At 42.4% G+C, this 15,028-nt stretch overlaps 1 protein-coding gene across 1 annotated transcript in view; it reads left to right on the top strand.

Moving 5' to 3' along the window:
* DAW1 (dynein assembly factor with WD repeats 1) overlaps positions 1-11,953 on the top strand; it is a 37,820-nt gene extending 25,867 nt beyond the window's left edge. The window contains exons 9-13 of the mRNA XM_026491777.3: positions 383-485; positions 1,257-1,371; positions 7,294-7,370; positions 9,401-9,563; positions 11,744-11,953. Of these exons, the coding sequence (XP_026347562.1) occupies positions 383-485; positions 1,257-1,371; positions 7,294-7,370; positions 9,401-9,563; positions 11,744-11,778 (493 nt within the window). The 3' untranslated portion in view covers positions 11,779-11,953. The remainder of the gene's footprint in view (positions 1-382; positions 486-1,256; positions 1,372-7,293; positions 7,371-9,400; positions 9,564-11,743) is intronic.
* Positions 11,954-15,028: the final 3,075 nt, after the last annotated feature.

The raw sequence follows: 15,028 nt of genomic DNA on the forward strand, positions 1-15,028 counted from the left end.
GGTCAAGGTGTATACGCCAACAAAGGAGGGAGAAGGAAGGGCCCTTCAGACATTTGGTGGGCAGCTTCTGAACCACCAAGGGGTCCACTGATCTGGTGTCAGAATACTTCCAGAATTTCAGACCAACTGTATTATTTTTACCCATGGCTTACTGAAGTCTTAAGTACTGTTATTTTTGAGTGCTTCAAATGTAAATATATTTTTGCAGAAATGAAATTAGTAGCCTCGTTGACTGTTTTTGAGCTATACTAGAACCATCATTGTTTTGTCATCAAAGATACTATTTAGTAAAAACCGCAATTTTGACTCTCACACCAATAGACTTGACGTCATTGTTTGTGCACATATCCTTTCACCAGTGTGAATCCTTTCCATTTTGTAGGAAGGTGCATACCCTAATTGGGCATTGTGCTGAGATTAGCAGTGCTTTATTCAACTGGGATTGCTCTCTGATATTAACTGGCTCTATGGACAAAACCTGCATGGTGAGCTCAAGAAATATCTTTGCTTACAGTTCTCCTGTGTGCACTTCTTACTGTGTCAGATATTCATTGCAACATTACCACATTTCAAAGGTGCTGTAAAATTAGGATGTTAATTTATAAATAATTGGTATTTTTAAATGTTAAGTTTCTGATCCCCCAAGTTCAAAGGAAGGATGATAAGAGTAAAACCATGTTAGTTGAATCAAACCTATTACAAGATCTTTTTTAAAAGGCATTTTATTTTTCTTTAATGTCTCTCTGTTCGTTTGTTAAACTTTGATTAGAGTGAATCTCAAGGAGGCTCAACACAATGTCTCCCTGCCTCTAAATTTCTGTTGCTACGAGCTTATGCTCTGGGATTAATCTTTGATTACATACCCGCTGTATTATAACCTTAATGTACTTTTCACTCTCTAGCATTCTAGTTTCACATCAAGCTCCTTATCATTCGATGACCTTCTTATGAAAAGAGGACATTTCCACTCCAATCAGTGAAGCATGCACTTTGAGATTTTTCCTAATATAGTGGCAGATTTGCAGTACCTGTTCTAAATGTCTGTCTCCGGTCTTCTCTTTGTCCAAAGTGTGCCTTGTGTTAGGGCTGGCTGTGGTCTCTTGTCATGAATCCAGGTAAACTTAACGGAACCTGTGAAAACGATACACACAGCCTTGCACGGTTACTCAGCTAGCCATAGCATGCCATAAAGACTACTTCTTCCCATTTTTGCACTTCAGACGGGAAGTCATAGTCACCTTCTTTTTTTATTGTAGCTGTGGGATGCCACAAATGGAAAATGTGTGGCAACGCTAACAGGCCACGATGACGAAATACTAGACAGCTGTTTTGATTACACTGGAAAACTTATTGCAACTGCTTCAGCTGATGGTAGGTCACCTGTTCATCCATTTAACTGGTTGGATAAACATGTATAATTCTATGGGGTTGATCGTCCACCTGATGACCCGCTGTGAGAGAAGCTGCATCTTTCTCGTCCCTGTGATGTCAGTCAATACGCTATGTCGGCATCATATTCTTGGCAACCGCAGGTTACAATGTCTGCGTCATCTCCTTGACAACCACACCTGAGGTTACACTGGGTCTTCACATCCCCTTGGTAACTGTATATCGTGGTATATTCTGGGTCATCATACGATGCTGTGTGATGTCTGTAGCATCTCACTGACACCCATCTGTGTTGGTACACTACGCATACACTGTGTCCTGGATGATAATTTATGATAGTAAACAACAGGTCATCTTCACGGGAACCTCGTATTCCTGACAAGTATGTAAGGTGCTACGCAACTTCTGCATCGTTTGCCGGCCACCCTGTCATTATGTCATTATGTCACATCCATGACAACTGCATGTGATACTATGTCTGCGTCATCTCCCCGTCTCCTTGGCACGCACAGGTGATGCTGTCCTAAGTCTGTGTCGTCTCACGACACCACGCCACCGTGTGCGATGCTGCTCTGTCCTTGATGGTAGAGTATGATGCTGCGTGTCCTCTTCCTGAAGGCTGCCCCGTGTCATCCACCTGATGGTCACGTACGGAGCTGCGCTGAGTCTGCGTTATCCCTCTAATGCCCATGTATGATGCTGTATTGTGTCTGTGTCATAGACCCGACTGCTGTGTTCTAATTTACAGTCCTCGTCATTCTCCTTGAAATCACGGACGATGCTACACTGTACCTTCGTCTAATCCTTTATAAGCATGTATGATACTCTACCATACCTTCAGCATTTCCTAGAAATGTATGTGTGACGCTGTAATATTTCTAACCCATCACCTTGACGAACACGTCTTCAAGGTCTGCTATGTCTGGATCCCTTCATCTATGAAACTACAAGATTCCATATTATATCTGGATTCTATCTTTGAAGTCTGCTTACCACAGTCCTTTAACGTCACCTCCTTGAGTGCTATGTGTGATATTGTAGTGGGTGTCATCTCCAGGGTGGGCTCAGATGTTGTGCTGTCTGTGCTCACAATTAATGAGGTCATGTGATGTTAAAGTGTGTCACTTCACGGACCTCCGTTTATGATGCTATGCTCTGATTGCCTCACTGGCCGCCGTTCATGATGCCACACCGTGTATCATATCCTGATAACCACATCCTCGCCCCGACAATCATTAGGATGCTATGCTATTTCTGTGTTATCTCCTTAAAAACACGTACGGTGTTACACCATGTCTGTGTCGTGTTCTTCACAACACCTACATCCTCTTCTTGAAACCACGTATGATGCTCTCTACTGTGAGCGTTTCCTCGATTCCCACACACGAGGCCACATAATTTATGCGTCATATCCTAGAAAACCATGCTACGTTATATGAAATGTTCCAGACGTTTCAGAGATGCCGTCGATGTGACTAGACGACTTCTGTGTCATGTCCATGATAATCACGTAGGACTCCACACCATGTCTGCGCCATTTGGAGCAGTATGATGACACATTATTTCTGTGTTATTTTCCTATTTTTTTATGCTGAAATCAATCTGTCTCATATTCCTGATAAGCACTTATGACATATGTCTGTGTCAAGTCCATTATATCCACATCTGACACAAATTATGTCTATGTCATCACTCTGATGACCACGTGTGACACTACACTAGGTGTCATCTCCCTGATGATGTATGTCACTGTGCTATATTTGCATCATTTCCCTGACAACCAAAGTGATGCTACACTCTTTCTGGGTCATCTCCTTGGCAACCACGTATGAAATTATACTACGTCTCATCGTGTCTCTGACAACGGAGGAAACTAGATGCTATGTGTGCATGTTTTTCTGATAATCCTGTATGATGCTCTATTATGGGTGGTCTCCTGGCAGTCACGTGTGATGCTGTGAGTGTCTGTGCCATCTGGTCCACCATGTACGATGCTACAGTGTGTCTGTGGCCAACACATGTAATGCTATACCGTGGCTGCATCATCTCCTGGATAACTGTATTCATTTGCCATAACAGTACAACAGACTAAGCGACTTAAACAACAGGACTTTCTTTTCTCACAATTCTGGAAGCTACGAGTTTGAGATCAAGGTGTTGGCAGCCTTGGTTTCTTCTGAGGCCTGCAGGTGGCAGTTTTCTCCCTGTGTCTTCACGTGGTCTTCCCTCCACATGTGTCTGTATCCTCATCTCTTCTTCTTATAAGGGCACCGGCTATGTTGGGTGAGGGCCCACTCTAATGACTTCATGTTAACCTATTTCTTCTTTAAAGCCTCACTCTCCAAGTAAGTCAACGTGTAAGGTACTCGGGGTTAGGAATTCAACACAGGAGTTTGGTGGGGGATACAACCTGGTGCATAACACCATGTATGACCCACAGCATGTTTGCATCTTCTGCCTGAAGACTTCTGTCTTTGCAAATCCCAGGATGTGACATGTCTGAGCCATGCCTCTGATAATCATATGTGAATCTATGCTAAGATCATCTTTCTGACAACCGCATATCACGCTACACTATGTGTCATCTTTTAACCTGCTCTATCTGATGCTACACTGTGACTTCCCCCTGTCCTGATAGCCAGGGATGATGCTGTCCTATGGGTAAGCTCCCTGATGACAGTGAAGGATGCTTCAAGATGTCTGCGTCATATCCTTGACAAAAACATATGAAGCCACATTCTGTATCAACTTTTAAGTATGTGTCATGGTATGTCATTACTGCTGAATGTTTCTATTGATACATACTGGCGTGCCATTATTCATGTCTTTGACCACGTCCTAGGGATATATGCTGTATATGTTCTACTGTGTTTACGTCATCTCCGTGATGACCCTGTGGAGTGCTGCACCATGTGGCCTCATCTCCCAGACCACTGTGTGTGATGATACAGTATATGTCATATCCATCATGCCTTATATGATGCTACAATCTATCTGTGCCATCTGTTGGTGACCCCATATGTTGCTACACTGGGTATGTGCCATCTTCCCGTAGTCCACAGATGACTCTACACAACATCTCCATTATCGGTTTGATGTCATGTATGATGCTACGCTGTGTGTTTTCATCTCCTTGACAACCACACATCATGCTCTGCTCTGTCTGCATCATCTCTGTGATGACCACCTGTGACACTCTATTCTATCCGCGGAACCTCCCCACGAGTGCATATCATGCTGTACTATGATTATATCATCACCGCGGCAGCACACATCAGCCTACCCTGTGTCTAAGTCACACCTTTGATAATCTCACGTGATGTTTCATTATGTCTAATTCTTTCAATGTCCATGTAAACTTCTTAACAGCCATTTAAGAAATTCTAGCCAAAATGGGATGCTTTTTTCAGACATGACTTGTTCTTTGTTTGCCTGAATTTGCTCCTTGTGACTAACATACTGTTAAGTAGTCACCTATCCTTTGTGTTATAATCAGTTGTAGAATTTTGCCAGTGATTCATTTTAATTACAGAGTCTTTATTCCACCTTCGTCTCCCTTTTCAAAATTACATTTGCATGCTGTTCTTTTACTGCCTAGGACTTTTCAAAGGTGATCCTTTGATCATACATAAAGTTCTTTCTATATCCTGGAATATAAACGCCCTGAATTTGGAGAACTCTATGTTTCAAAGTAACTACTTACTTTTTCATCTTCTCACAGAGCTTGGCTTTTTAAAATCATCCCTCAACTGTAATTAATCTACCCTTTTCATTTTAAATATCATTCTCACTTATCCAAAAGAAATCCATTCAACGAGAATAGGGAACCTACTTTGTGCCAGGAATTGTTTTAGGAACATGGGATATATCAATGAACAAAAGAGAGAGGAATCCCTTTCCTCCGGGAGCTATATTTTGGAGAGGGAGACAATGAAGAATACCATGTTATGTGTTTTCCATAGAATGTTAGAATATAGAGAATGTCAGATATTAGGAGATTGTCAGCACTATGGAGGGAGAAACAAGCAGGGTTGGGGATCAGGATCCTGAGGGATGGATGAGAATTAACCGCAAGGTCAATGATTCCTCTGTTTTTCTCTATCCTCTCTTATGTCCCCTAGCAGTGATTCCATTCTTTCCTTGTATAATAAGACACTACTTCAAAAAAAAAATTTTTTTTTCCTTTTGGTGTGTTTTATAAACCTCGTCTCATTCTGCGCCCTCTACGAAGTCTTGCTGCTTAGAGAAATCGTGTATACTTAACTCTGGTTCTTGCCCTTATTCCCTTAAAGTTGGATCCATTCAGCAGGGTTAGTTGAAGCTGTGAAGCTGCACCTGTTTCTTCATATTTATCACCTTTTACTTCCTCAGTGGAATTACGCTCAAGGCTGAAGTATTTTTTGGTGTCTTATTCATATTTCTATCTTTTAAAAAATATTGTTTCAGGCTATATTATTTCTGTGTTTTCTGAAGTTTCAAAATGCTTTTGAGAAATTTGGAGAATTACAGGATGCAAGATATTTGTTTTTGTTGTATTGACGCATTCTATTTTTTTTTAAAGATTCATTTATTTATTTGAAAGACAGAGAGAAAGAGAGCAAGCATGTGGGGGGAGGGGCGGAGGGAGAGAATCCCAAGCAGACTCCCTGCTGAGCATGGAGCCCAACATGGGGTTCGATCTCATGACCTGAGATCATGACCCGAGCCAAAATCAAGAGTTGGACGCTCAATTGACTGAACCACCCAGGGACCCTGATATTAACACATATTTTAAAAAAGATTTTATTTATTTGAGAGAGAGAGCATGAGCAGGGGGAGCGGCAGAGGGAGGGGGAGAAACAAGGTCCCCGCTGAGCAGGGAGCCCGACGTGGGGCTCGATCCTAGGACCCCAGGATCATGACCTGAGCTGAAGGAAGACGCTTAACCTACTGAGGCACCAGGCGCCCTATTAACACATTCTTAAAGCACATTGGTCACTTTAAGGCTTTTGAAATGTCCTACTAACAAGTTTTATATTTTTAGTCATATTAATCGTAACATAGCAATTTTCATCTACTTCTTCCTGAAGTTGACATTGTCAGAAGGGCGAGTAAAAAATTTACTAAGATGTTTTGCTCTTGTCAATGAAAATTAAGTAACCAAAATTCCCTATTGTTGCTATTTTGCCTCTATGTAATTTTGTAATTGCAATAACAGAGCAGCCTTTACCCTACCAGGCCAGAAAAATTTTAACTTTTTTTCTGACAATTTTACTACTGCTGTTCTTCTCCTTTTACATTTATTTAACTCCTCCATTCCTTAATTCTAAGGAAATACATATACCACTTCTTCCTTCCTTCCACCCACCCTCTCTCCATCCATCCATCATCCACTATTGAGTGTCTCCTGGGAGCTTTGCATTTCTGGACCCTGGAGATACAACGGGGAACAAACCGTTCTACCAGCTCTTTCTGTAGAAAGGCTTCCCTGGTGCCTGTTCTTTGCCCAGTGAGTAGTGGCTGTTGCTCCTTTTCAGGAAGGCCTCTCGAACCTTCTGTAACCTTAGACTCCTATTTGGTGTGTGATGCCGGTCTGGCTGCTTATTTCATCACCAGCCTCTCAAAACTTGTTTTGATTTTCCCTTTTCCCACTAAAATACTTTTTCTTTCTGGATTCTTTCCCCCACCTTTTCTACCTCGGAACCCATCATTTCTTCTGATCAGCTCGGGGCTAGGGAGGCACCTGTTCCCCCTCTCCTCCCGCGGTGGCGCCAGATTTCATTTGCAGTTTTAGGTGATGCAGGCAAGAAGACAAGCAGCACAGAGTCCCTATGTCACAGGGATAGGTACTACATAATTCAGGGCACATGGCTCGAAGTTCTGTATTTCAGATGAATTTATATGTATTTCCACTCTTTCAAAAAGGGACAGCAAGAGTTTTCAGTGCAGCCACAAGAAAATGCATTACCACATTGGAAGGCCATGAAGGCGAAATTTCAAAGGTGAGTTGCTTTCTCATTCGGAGCAATTTATCTAGTTTTAAAAACATAGCATGCTTAGTGTAAATAGGTCTGTTGGCACTAGGGTTTGTCCAATTATCTCGCTCTTTCTAGAAATCAGCTACCTAAAAACAATATTTTTAAGTGTGACCTCAAACTTAGCATAATAAATGCTTCCTAAAACCTCTTAAAAAGTATAAAACAGCATTTTCCTCAGCCATCAGCAAAAGACTGAGTTAGCTGAAAATACCTATTAAAGCTCTTTAAGAAACTTATGAAGTGCTTTTCCTGGTCCTAGCAGACACACAAGTATATATTATGCAAAAAACACGCTGTGCAGCAAGTATCAAGTGTTTTGTAAATTAGATGCAATTGAGAAAGTATTTCCTGGAAATATTTAACACTTAACAGAGCTTAAAATGACCTACTTTGAAACTTCAAAGCTGTAGTTTAGGATTTTGGCTAAGCTCCTCCCACAAGCTGATTCACCGAGCCAGGCCTTCCGATCAGTAATCTGACGTTTAGCTGTGTCCTCCAAAAGCTCCGCAAAGGCTGGGACTTGGTGACTCTCAGCTCCCACCCAGCGCAGTCCAGTTCCTTGGTCTCGTACCTGAGATCAGATTTGCTCCTTGCTTTTAAAGGAACAGTTTGATGGCTTCAGGTCCGGGAAGGCTGCCCTGGACCCTGGAACCACCCCCTGCTGTGCTCCCCCTCCCCCTCCCTCCTCTGCACCTGCTGCTGGTGGTCAGGAGCCCCTGCCCTTCAAGGTTGGTCTCTGAGACCACACAGAGCACTTCTCTTCCGTAGGCTAGGAGCCTCTAGGGCCTGGCAGGAAGGGAGACAGGGAAGTGTGGCTGTGGGAGACAGTCTGGGAAGAGAGCCCAGGCCATGTTGCTGAGTGACGGATCTGATCACCATTGACATGCATGATGTGGTCCATGCAACAAACGCACGTATTTTTGTGTATGTGTGAATATAAAGAGTTCGCACACTCCATTATTGCATTTTAGGCTTATGTGATACATTACTTATTGAATTGCCATTCAGCAATGGCGTTTCTATGGGATACAAAGTGAAGGTATTCATTCACTCATTCGTTCATTCAGCAAATGCTTTTTGAGAGCTTTCCCTGTGCTAGGTATTGTACTAGGGACACAGGGACAAAAAAAGCCACACCCTTGAGCCTTGCCTTCATCCAACCTTCAGTCAAAGAGGACGTGACCCAAATTGTTGTCTTACGTATGATGATTTAGAGAGGGTTGTAAGCATGGGGCCCAAAGGAATAGTGAACTGTTTCCTTTGACAGTCGCTCAGATACCATTTGACGATGCTTGGCACGTAGGAGGCACTCAGGACGTATTTATACAACGTAATTTACTTTGCGTGGCAGTAGAACAAAAGTCCTCCCTGACATTCACAGATTGAAGGAGGATCTATATGCTTTTGATTACAGAAAGTTGGATTATAGGGATTATATATATATATTTTAAGATTTTATTCATTTATTTGAGAGAGAGAGTGAGAGCGAGCACGAGCAGGGAGGAGAGGGAGAAGCAGGCTCCCCACTGAGTAGGGAGCTTGACTCCCGGCTCTATCCCAGGATCCTGGCTGGGATCATGACCTGAGCCAAAGGCAGATTCTTAATCGATCGAGCCACCCAGGTGCCCCGACATGGGGATTTGGGTTTGAAGGAGCTGGACTCATCCTCACCAGGGCTCTGCCTATTTGTTTGTATGCATCTTGAGTCTTTGGAAAGAAGCTAGGTGGGGAATACCTGAATTAGAGGGGAGGTTTGGTCTTGATTCTTAGAATGTGGGGTGGGGATGGGGTGGCCAGTTATACTTTTCTGTCTAGACTTGAATCTTCATGTATTAGTCCCTACAATTTCCCCCCTCAGGGAGGAACTGTTCTATGTAAGAATAAATGCCAAGCTGGGAAGATGACAGGTGCTTAGTCATGTCCCCTTTTAGCCAATTAAAAATACGTCAGGAATCAAATTACACAAACCTGTCGTTTTCCTTTCTCTCTTGTAGATTTCTTTCAATCCCCAAGGGAATCGCCTTCTGACTGGCAGCGCTGACAAAACAGCTAGAATCTGGGATGTTCAGACCGGTCAGTGCCTCCAGGTTCTTGAAGGGCACACGGATGAGATCTTTTCATGTGCTTTCAACTATAAAGGCAACATAATCATTACAGGTATGGGAGAGAGAGACACATAGACGTGGTTCCTTTTTTCAATTGGCTATTAGAGTTTCTAAGCTGAATACCAAAAGGATGTTACTGCTCTCCCCTCCCCCTCTACCAGGGTCCCTGGTGCATGCCCTGCTTCCCACACGCACGATTTAATTTTAGTTGCATGTGGGACCGCAGGGGTGAGCTCTGACTGTAAGGCTTTGTGGATTTTGCATTTTAGTTGCTCTTGACAAAGAATTCAGTAGCCTGCCTTACTGGTTACCACATCTCCCCAGGCAGTGCCCACCGAATGGTTAATATTCAGTTGTCGGTAAGTGTTAGTAACTAAAACAGGCTAGGACCCAAGTTCTGCACAGTTGGACTTCCAGCCCATGAGAGATTTATTCTGTGAGCTAAGTTGTTTTCTCCTTGGATGCCCCCTGCTAACACATTAGTATTTGGGGGAAGAGAACCCATATTGAGCATTTTTCAACCGTTAACAATTTATTGTGAATTAATTATATTAGAAATGTTTTATAAGAACTGGATTGAGACTAGGTTAACTTCGATTGTGGGAAGTGACAAGAGTATGGTATAATAATAGTGCAGTGCTTCTGGAAGGAGACCCTGGCAGGCAATGGGGTGGTAAAACCTTGTGGGCTAGGGGCGCCCTAAGGGGGCACAGAGGACAGAATCTGCCTGACTCCCAGTGATTCGTACTGTGTTGAGCGATTTCAAAGTTGCTTAACTGGTCTAACAAGTTAAATGTCGCGTGCGCAAGGCTGGCTTTCTATATTGGGCTGATTAAGTAACTTCCCAGTCCTATAACTTCAGGGGTGCTGAGAATAATCTCCCTTTTTGCCCTAAAAACTCCATCTTACTATTTAAATGTGGATAATTTCTAAAATTAGGGGTTACCATCTGGAGTTTATGATTTGCGAGCATTACTAAAATGTAGGTGCTCTTAAGACAATACTGTAATAACCCACATAATTTATTGTGAGCATAATGTCAAATCCTTTCCCATGATGAGGAAAGAGGTTGGAGATGGTGATGGGGGCATCGGAAGTTCAGGTAGGAAGCTTCTGCCAGGTAAGGAGAAGGAAGCCGGGGCTGCTTTGTCAGAGGACCAGCCTTTGCTAGTCTACATGGTTCATGCTAGACCAGCTGGGTGGTACTTCTTCCCGGAGCCGCAGGAGATCCTGGAGACTCTAGGGAAGGAACGTTGTCTATGCCTTGTTTTGGCGCTGGCATTTACACTCCTGAGCTCTTTAAGACGTTACTGATTTATTTAGCGTCTCCCAAAGCACCAAAGTGCTAAGTACTGGCTGGCTGGATGGTGGAGCTTAACACAAGGGGGTGACACTTCTGTCTTGTCATCACTAGAGCAATCACTTTGTTCATATGGATCTACCCCCTTTTCTGGACGGACCCGGGTATGATTAGCTGCATGAGTTTTCATGGACTGCCTGAGGTCGGGCCTGGAATCACACATGGAAGGAAGTGGCCAGCGTGGTCATTCAGTGTTTTTAGAAGATGCGGTGTCTTTTGGTGGAATGGACAGTTTTCACAGGCTCTCCCAATCCATGGGACCAGCATACTTCTTATATTGATGTTATGTGCCTGGCTCCCGAGGGTCAGAGAACCAGCAGTGCCCAGCACTGCTCCATAGGGGTGGTCATTTCCAAAGGCAGGACGAATGTGAATGGCGCCCTTGGACAGCAGTCGATCAGAGCTGCTTTGGAAGAGTGTCTATCAGAGCAGTGGGGAGGGATGCATATTTCACATTTGACCAACGATGAGAAAACTCTGTTGACATTTTGCAATGTTCTGAAGTGGAATCTGCTGCCTCCCAGGTCTGAAGATGTTCAAACTCAGTCTTTTCACTTGACCGCGTTGTTTGAGGGGAGGGCAGAGGGAATGACAAGTGGGGGAGGCTGCATTCTCAGGGCTCCAATTTTGAGATGCCGTGTATCTCACACATGTGAGTAGGACATGAACTTGCCCAATAGATGACTGACAGGAATCATTAAAAAAAAGAAAAATTCTTGCCCCCAAAATGCCGGAGCAGCTCAAAGACTCCACAGCTGGTCACATTGAGTGTACGGACCATTGTCCGTGAAGCAGAGAAGGTCAACTTGTAAAAAGGGAGCATTGGTAAATGAAATGAAGAAAAAATAACTTGGTGAAATTTGTTTTATTAGGTAGCAAGGATAATACGTGTCGGATATGGTGCTGACTGAAGAAAAAGGCAGTTGGTGAAAAATTTGCTAGCAATGGAGACCAGAGCCCTGGAGCTTCACAGAGAGCAAGCAAGCTGTTTTGATATTTCACGTTTTCTCTCTTTCCACAAGCCAGCAATTTATACACTGTCCTTAGCTTCACAGATATGACCATTAAAACTCATAAAGTTCTATCATTCTTGATAGTATTTGGTGGGAATGACAGGAAAGAGCATAATGTTTGGCAAATGTCATTGGTCATTTCAATTTTGTTTTTATTTTTGGTAGTCTCACGATAGTGATTAAGGAAACCGCAGTGATTTAACAGTGTGTCTCCTAGATTCTACTTTGAAGGTTATTATAATTTCTGTTGACTCAAGTTTTGGGAAGTAGTTTTTAGTGAATTGTACATTTATATTTATGATGTATGTTTCTCTTGTGATGAGAATTTTTAAGATCGACTCTCTTAGCGACTTTCAAATATACAATACAGTATTATTAACTAAAGTCACCACATTGTCCATGACATGATCAAGGCTTATTTATTTTTTAACTGGAAGTTTGTACGTGTTGACAGCCTTCACCCGTTTTGCCCATCCCCCCAACGCCCTGCCACTGGCAACCACAAGCCACCAATCTGCTCTCTCTATCTTTGAGTTCAGTGGTTTTTTTTTTCTTTTTTGTTTTTCTTTTCAGGTTCCGCGTATGAGTGAGAACATATGGTATTTGCGTTTCTCTGTCTGACTTATTTTGCTTAGCAGAATGCCCTCAAGGTCCATCCATGTTGTTGCAAATGGCAAGATTTCCTTCTTTTCTATAGCTGAGTAATATTCCATTGTATTTATATACCACATTGTTCTTATCCATTCATCCATCAATGGACACTTAGGTTGTTTCCATATCTTGGCTATTGTAAATAATGTTGCAATGAACATAAGGGCACTTATATCTTTCCCAGTCAGTGTTTTCATTTTCTTTGGGAAATACCCAGAAGTGGAATTGCTGAATCATATGGTAGTTCTGTTTTCAATTTTTTGAGGAAACTCCATGCTGCATAGTGGCTGTGCTGGTTTAGAATTTGACTAGAAGTTGTATTACTTCTTTAGTGATTTTACTTTGTGTGGCTAAGAATGAGAAAGGGAAGATTGGCCTAATCTTCCTTCCCTTGTACTCAAAAGTATATCTATACCTCCTTCCTGCAGAAAAAAACTTGACAACCTACACTGAGTAAAATGAGGGCAGCAATACAGGGAAAGCGAAATTTGGACCTTACTCACTAGTAAATACATCCTGAATTCATAGTGGGTATAAAATATATGGGCAGGTTTTTCTCCAAAAGAAAAGTTAAACAGAATAGACCTTTGAACTATTGAATTAAAAAATATGGATAGAAAACAATTGAGGTACCAGGGAAAATCATCAAACACCAACCCAATTGCTGCTGAAATACTAAAAACTATTTTTTAAAAAGGCTTTTCTATGTAAAAGTGCTATAATGCATATTAAAAATTATTGTTACAAGATAAAGCGCAAGATAAAACCAGCGATGATTGAACCCAGAGCAAGAGAATGTCTGAGAATCTCATGGAGTCATTTCCTTAATAACAACAACAGTGGTCTGGGTGGCTGAGTGCGTGTCTCCTGCCAGACACTGTCTACCTATGCCACGCGGATCATCCATGCAACCCTCCCGGCAACTCTTTCCGAGCAGGTAACAGTCCTGATCTGAAAATGAGGAAGGTGAGTCACACTGAAGTGAACTAGTCTAGCAAAGACACCACGTGTTAGGGACTCTGGCTCCATTACACTTTGTGCTTAAATGAACAATCATAGGAGAAGAGTATCAGGTGTATGGGTAGGAAGGTTGGGGCTGAGAATTCCCCTCAGATCTTATGGATGTCTAGCACCCAAGAAGAAAAATAAATCAAGAGTAAACCAAACAAAAACTTCAGTGCCGCTGGTGGAAGGAGGATGTTCAGAGATGGCGAAGCCAAGAAGACCTGGGCCAAAATTTAGTTACTTCTTATGAAACCAAGAAGTTGACATTGACTCTTCCTCTCTGATTGTTTGATGGTTTTAGGGAAGGTGGCAGTCCTATTTGGTCGCATCATTCAACAGAGAGAGCCAATGTGCACCTCACGGATCTCTTTAGCTGTAGGAACCCCTCAGTCAGAAAAGGTTCCTCGAATTTTTCTTAAGTTTCCTCCAATTTTTATGTGTTGAAGAAATCTTTCTTCATAGGATACTTACTAAGGTTTCCAATAGTATTTTTTTTTTTTTAAGAGAGAGCACGAGAGTGCACATGCATGAGCTGGGGTGAGGGGCAGGGGAGAGGAGAGAGAGAATCTTAAGCAGCCACCATTCTCAGCCCCCGGTGGGGCTCGATCTCATGACTCTGAGATCATGACTTGGGCCAAAATCAAGAGTTGGATGCTTAACAGTCCAGTAGTATTTCTTTTATTATTGAAGTGTAGTTGACATATAATGTAATATTAGTTTCAGATGAACAACATAGTGATTCAACAATCCTATACATTACTCAGGGCTCACCGTGAGAAGTGTTGTCACCATCTGTCACATACAACATTATTACAATGTTATTTACTATATTCCTTATGTTGTACTTTTCATCTGTGTGACTTATTTTATAACTGGAAGTTTGTACTTCTTCCAGTATTATTTTCTTCTTTTTCTTTTTTTTTAAAAGATTTTATTTATTTATTTGACCGAGAGAGACAGTGAAACAGGGAACACAAGCAAGGGGAGTGTGAGAGGGAGAAGCAGGTTTCCCGCCAAGCAGGGAGCCTGATGCAGGGCTCTATTCCAGGACCCTTTTTTCTTTTTTTAAATTTTTTATTATGTTATGTTAGTCACCATACAGTACATCATAAGTTTTTGATGCAGTGTTCCATGGTTCATTGTTTGCATATAACACCCAGTGCTCCATGCAATACGTGCCCTCCTTAATACCCATCACCAGCCTATCCCAATCCCCCACCCCCCTCCCCTCTGAAACCCTCAGTTTGTTTCCCAGGATCATGACTTGAGCCGAAGGCAGATGCTTAACGGCTGAGCCACCCAGGCGCCCCTCCAGTATTATTTTTTAAGCTACTTAAAAAATAAGTGTTTAGATACTTAAGATTGTAAAAGAAGTGATGATACCCTCACTTCATTTTCATCTGGAGTTTAGTAGGGTGTAAGTGAGCTGTATGTGGACTCTGGAGGCTGAGTGCCTGGATATATCTTCTTTTTTTTTTTTTTTTTTAA

The sequence above is a fragment of the Ursus arctos genome, unplaced genomic scaffold, assembly GCF_023065955.2.
Source record: "Ursus arctos isolate Adak ecotype North America unplaced genomic scaffold, UrsArc2.0 scaffold_1, whole genome shotgun sequence".
Classification (NCBI taxonomy): Eukaryota; Metazoa; Chordata; class Mammalia; order Carnivora; family Ursidae; genus Ursus; species Ursus arctos.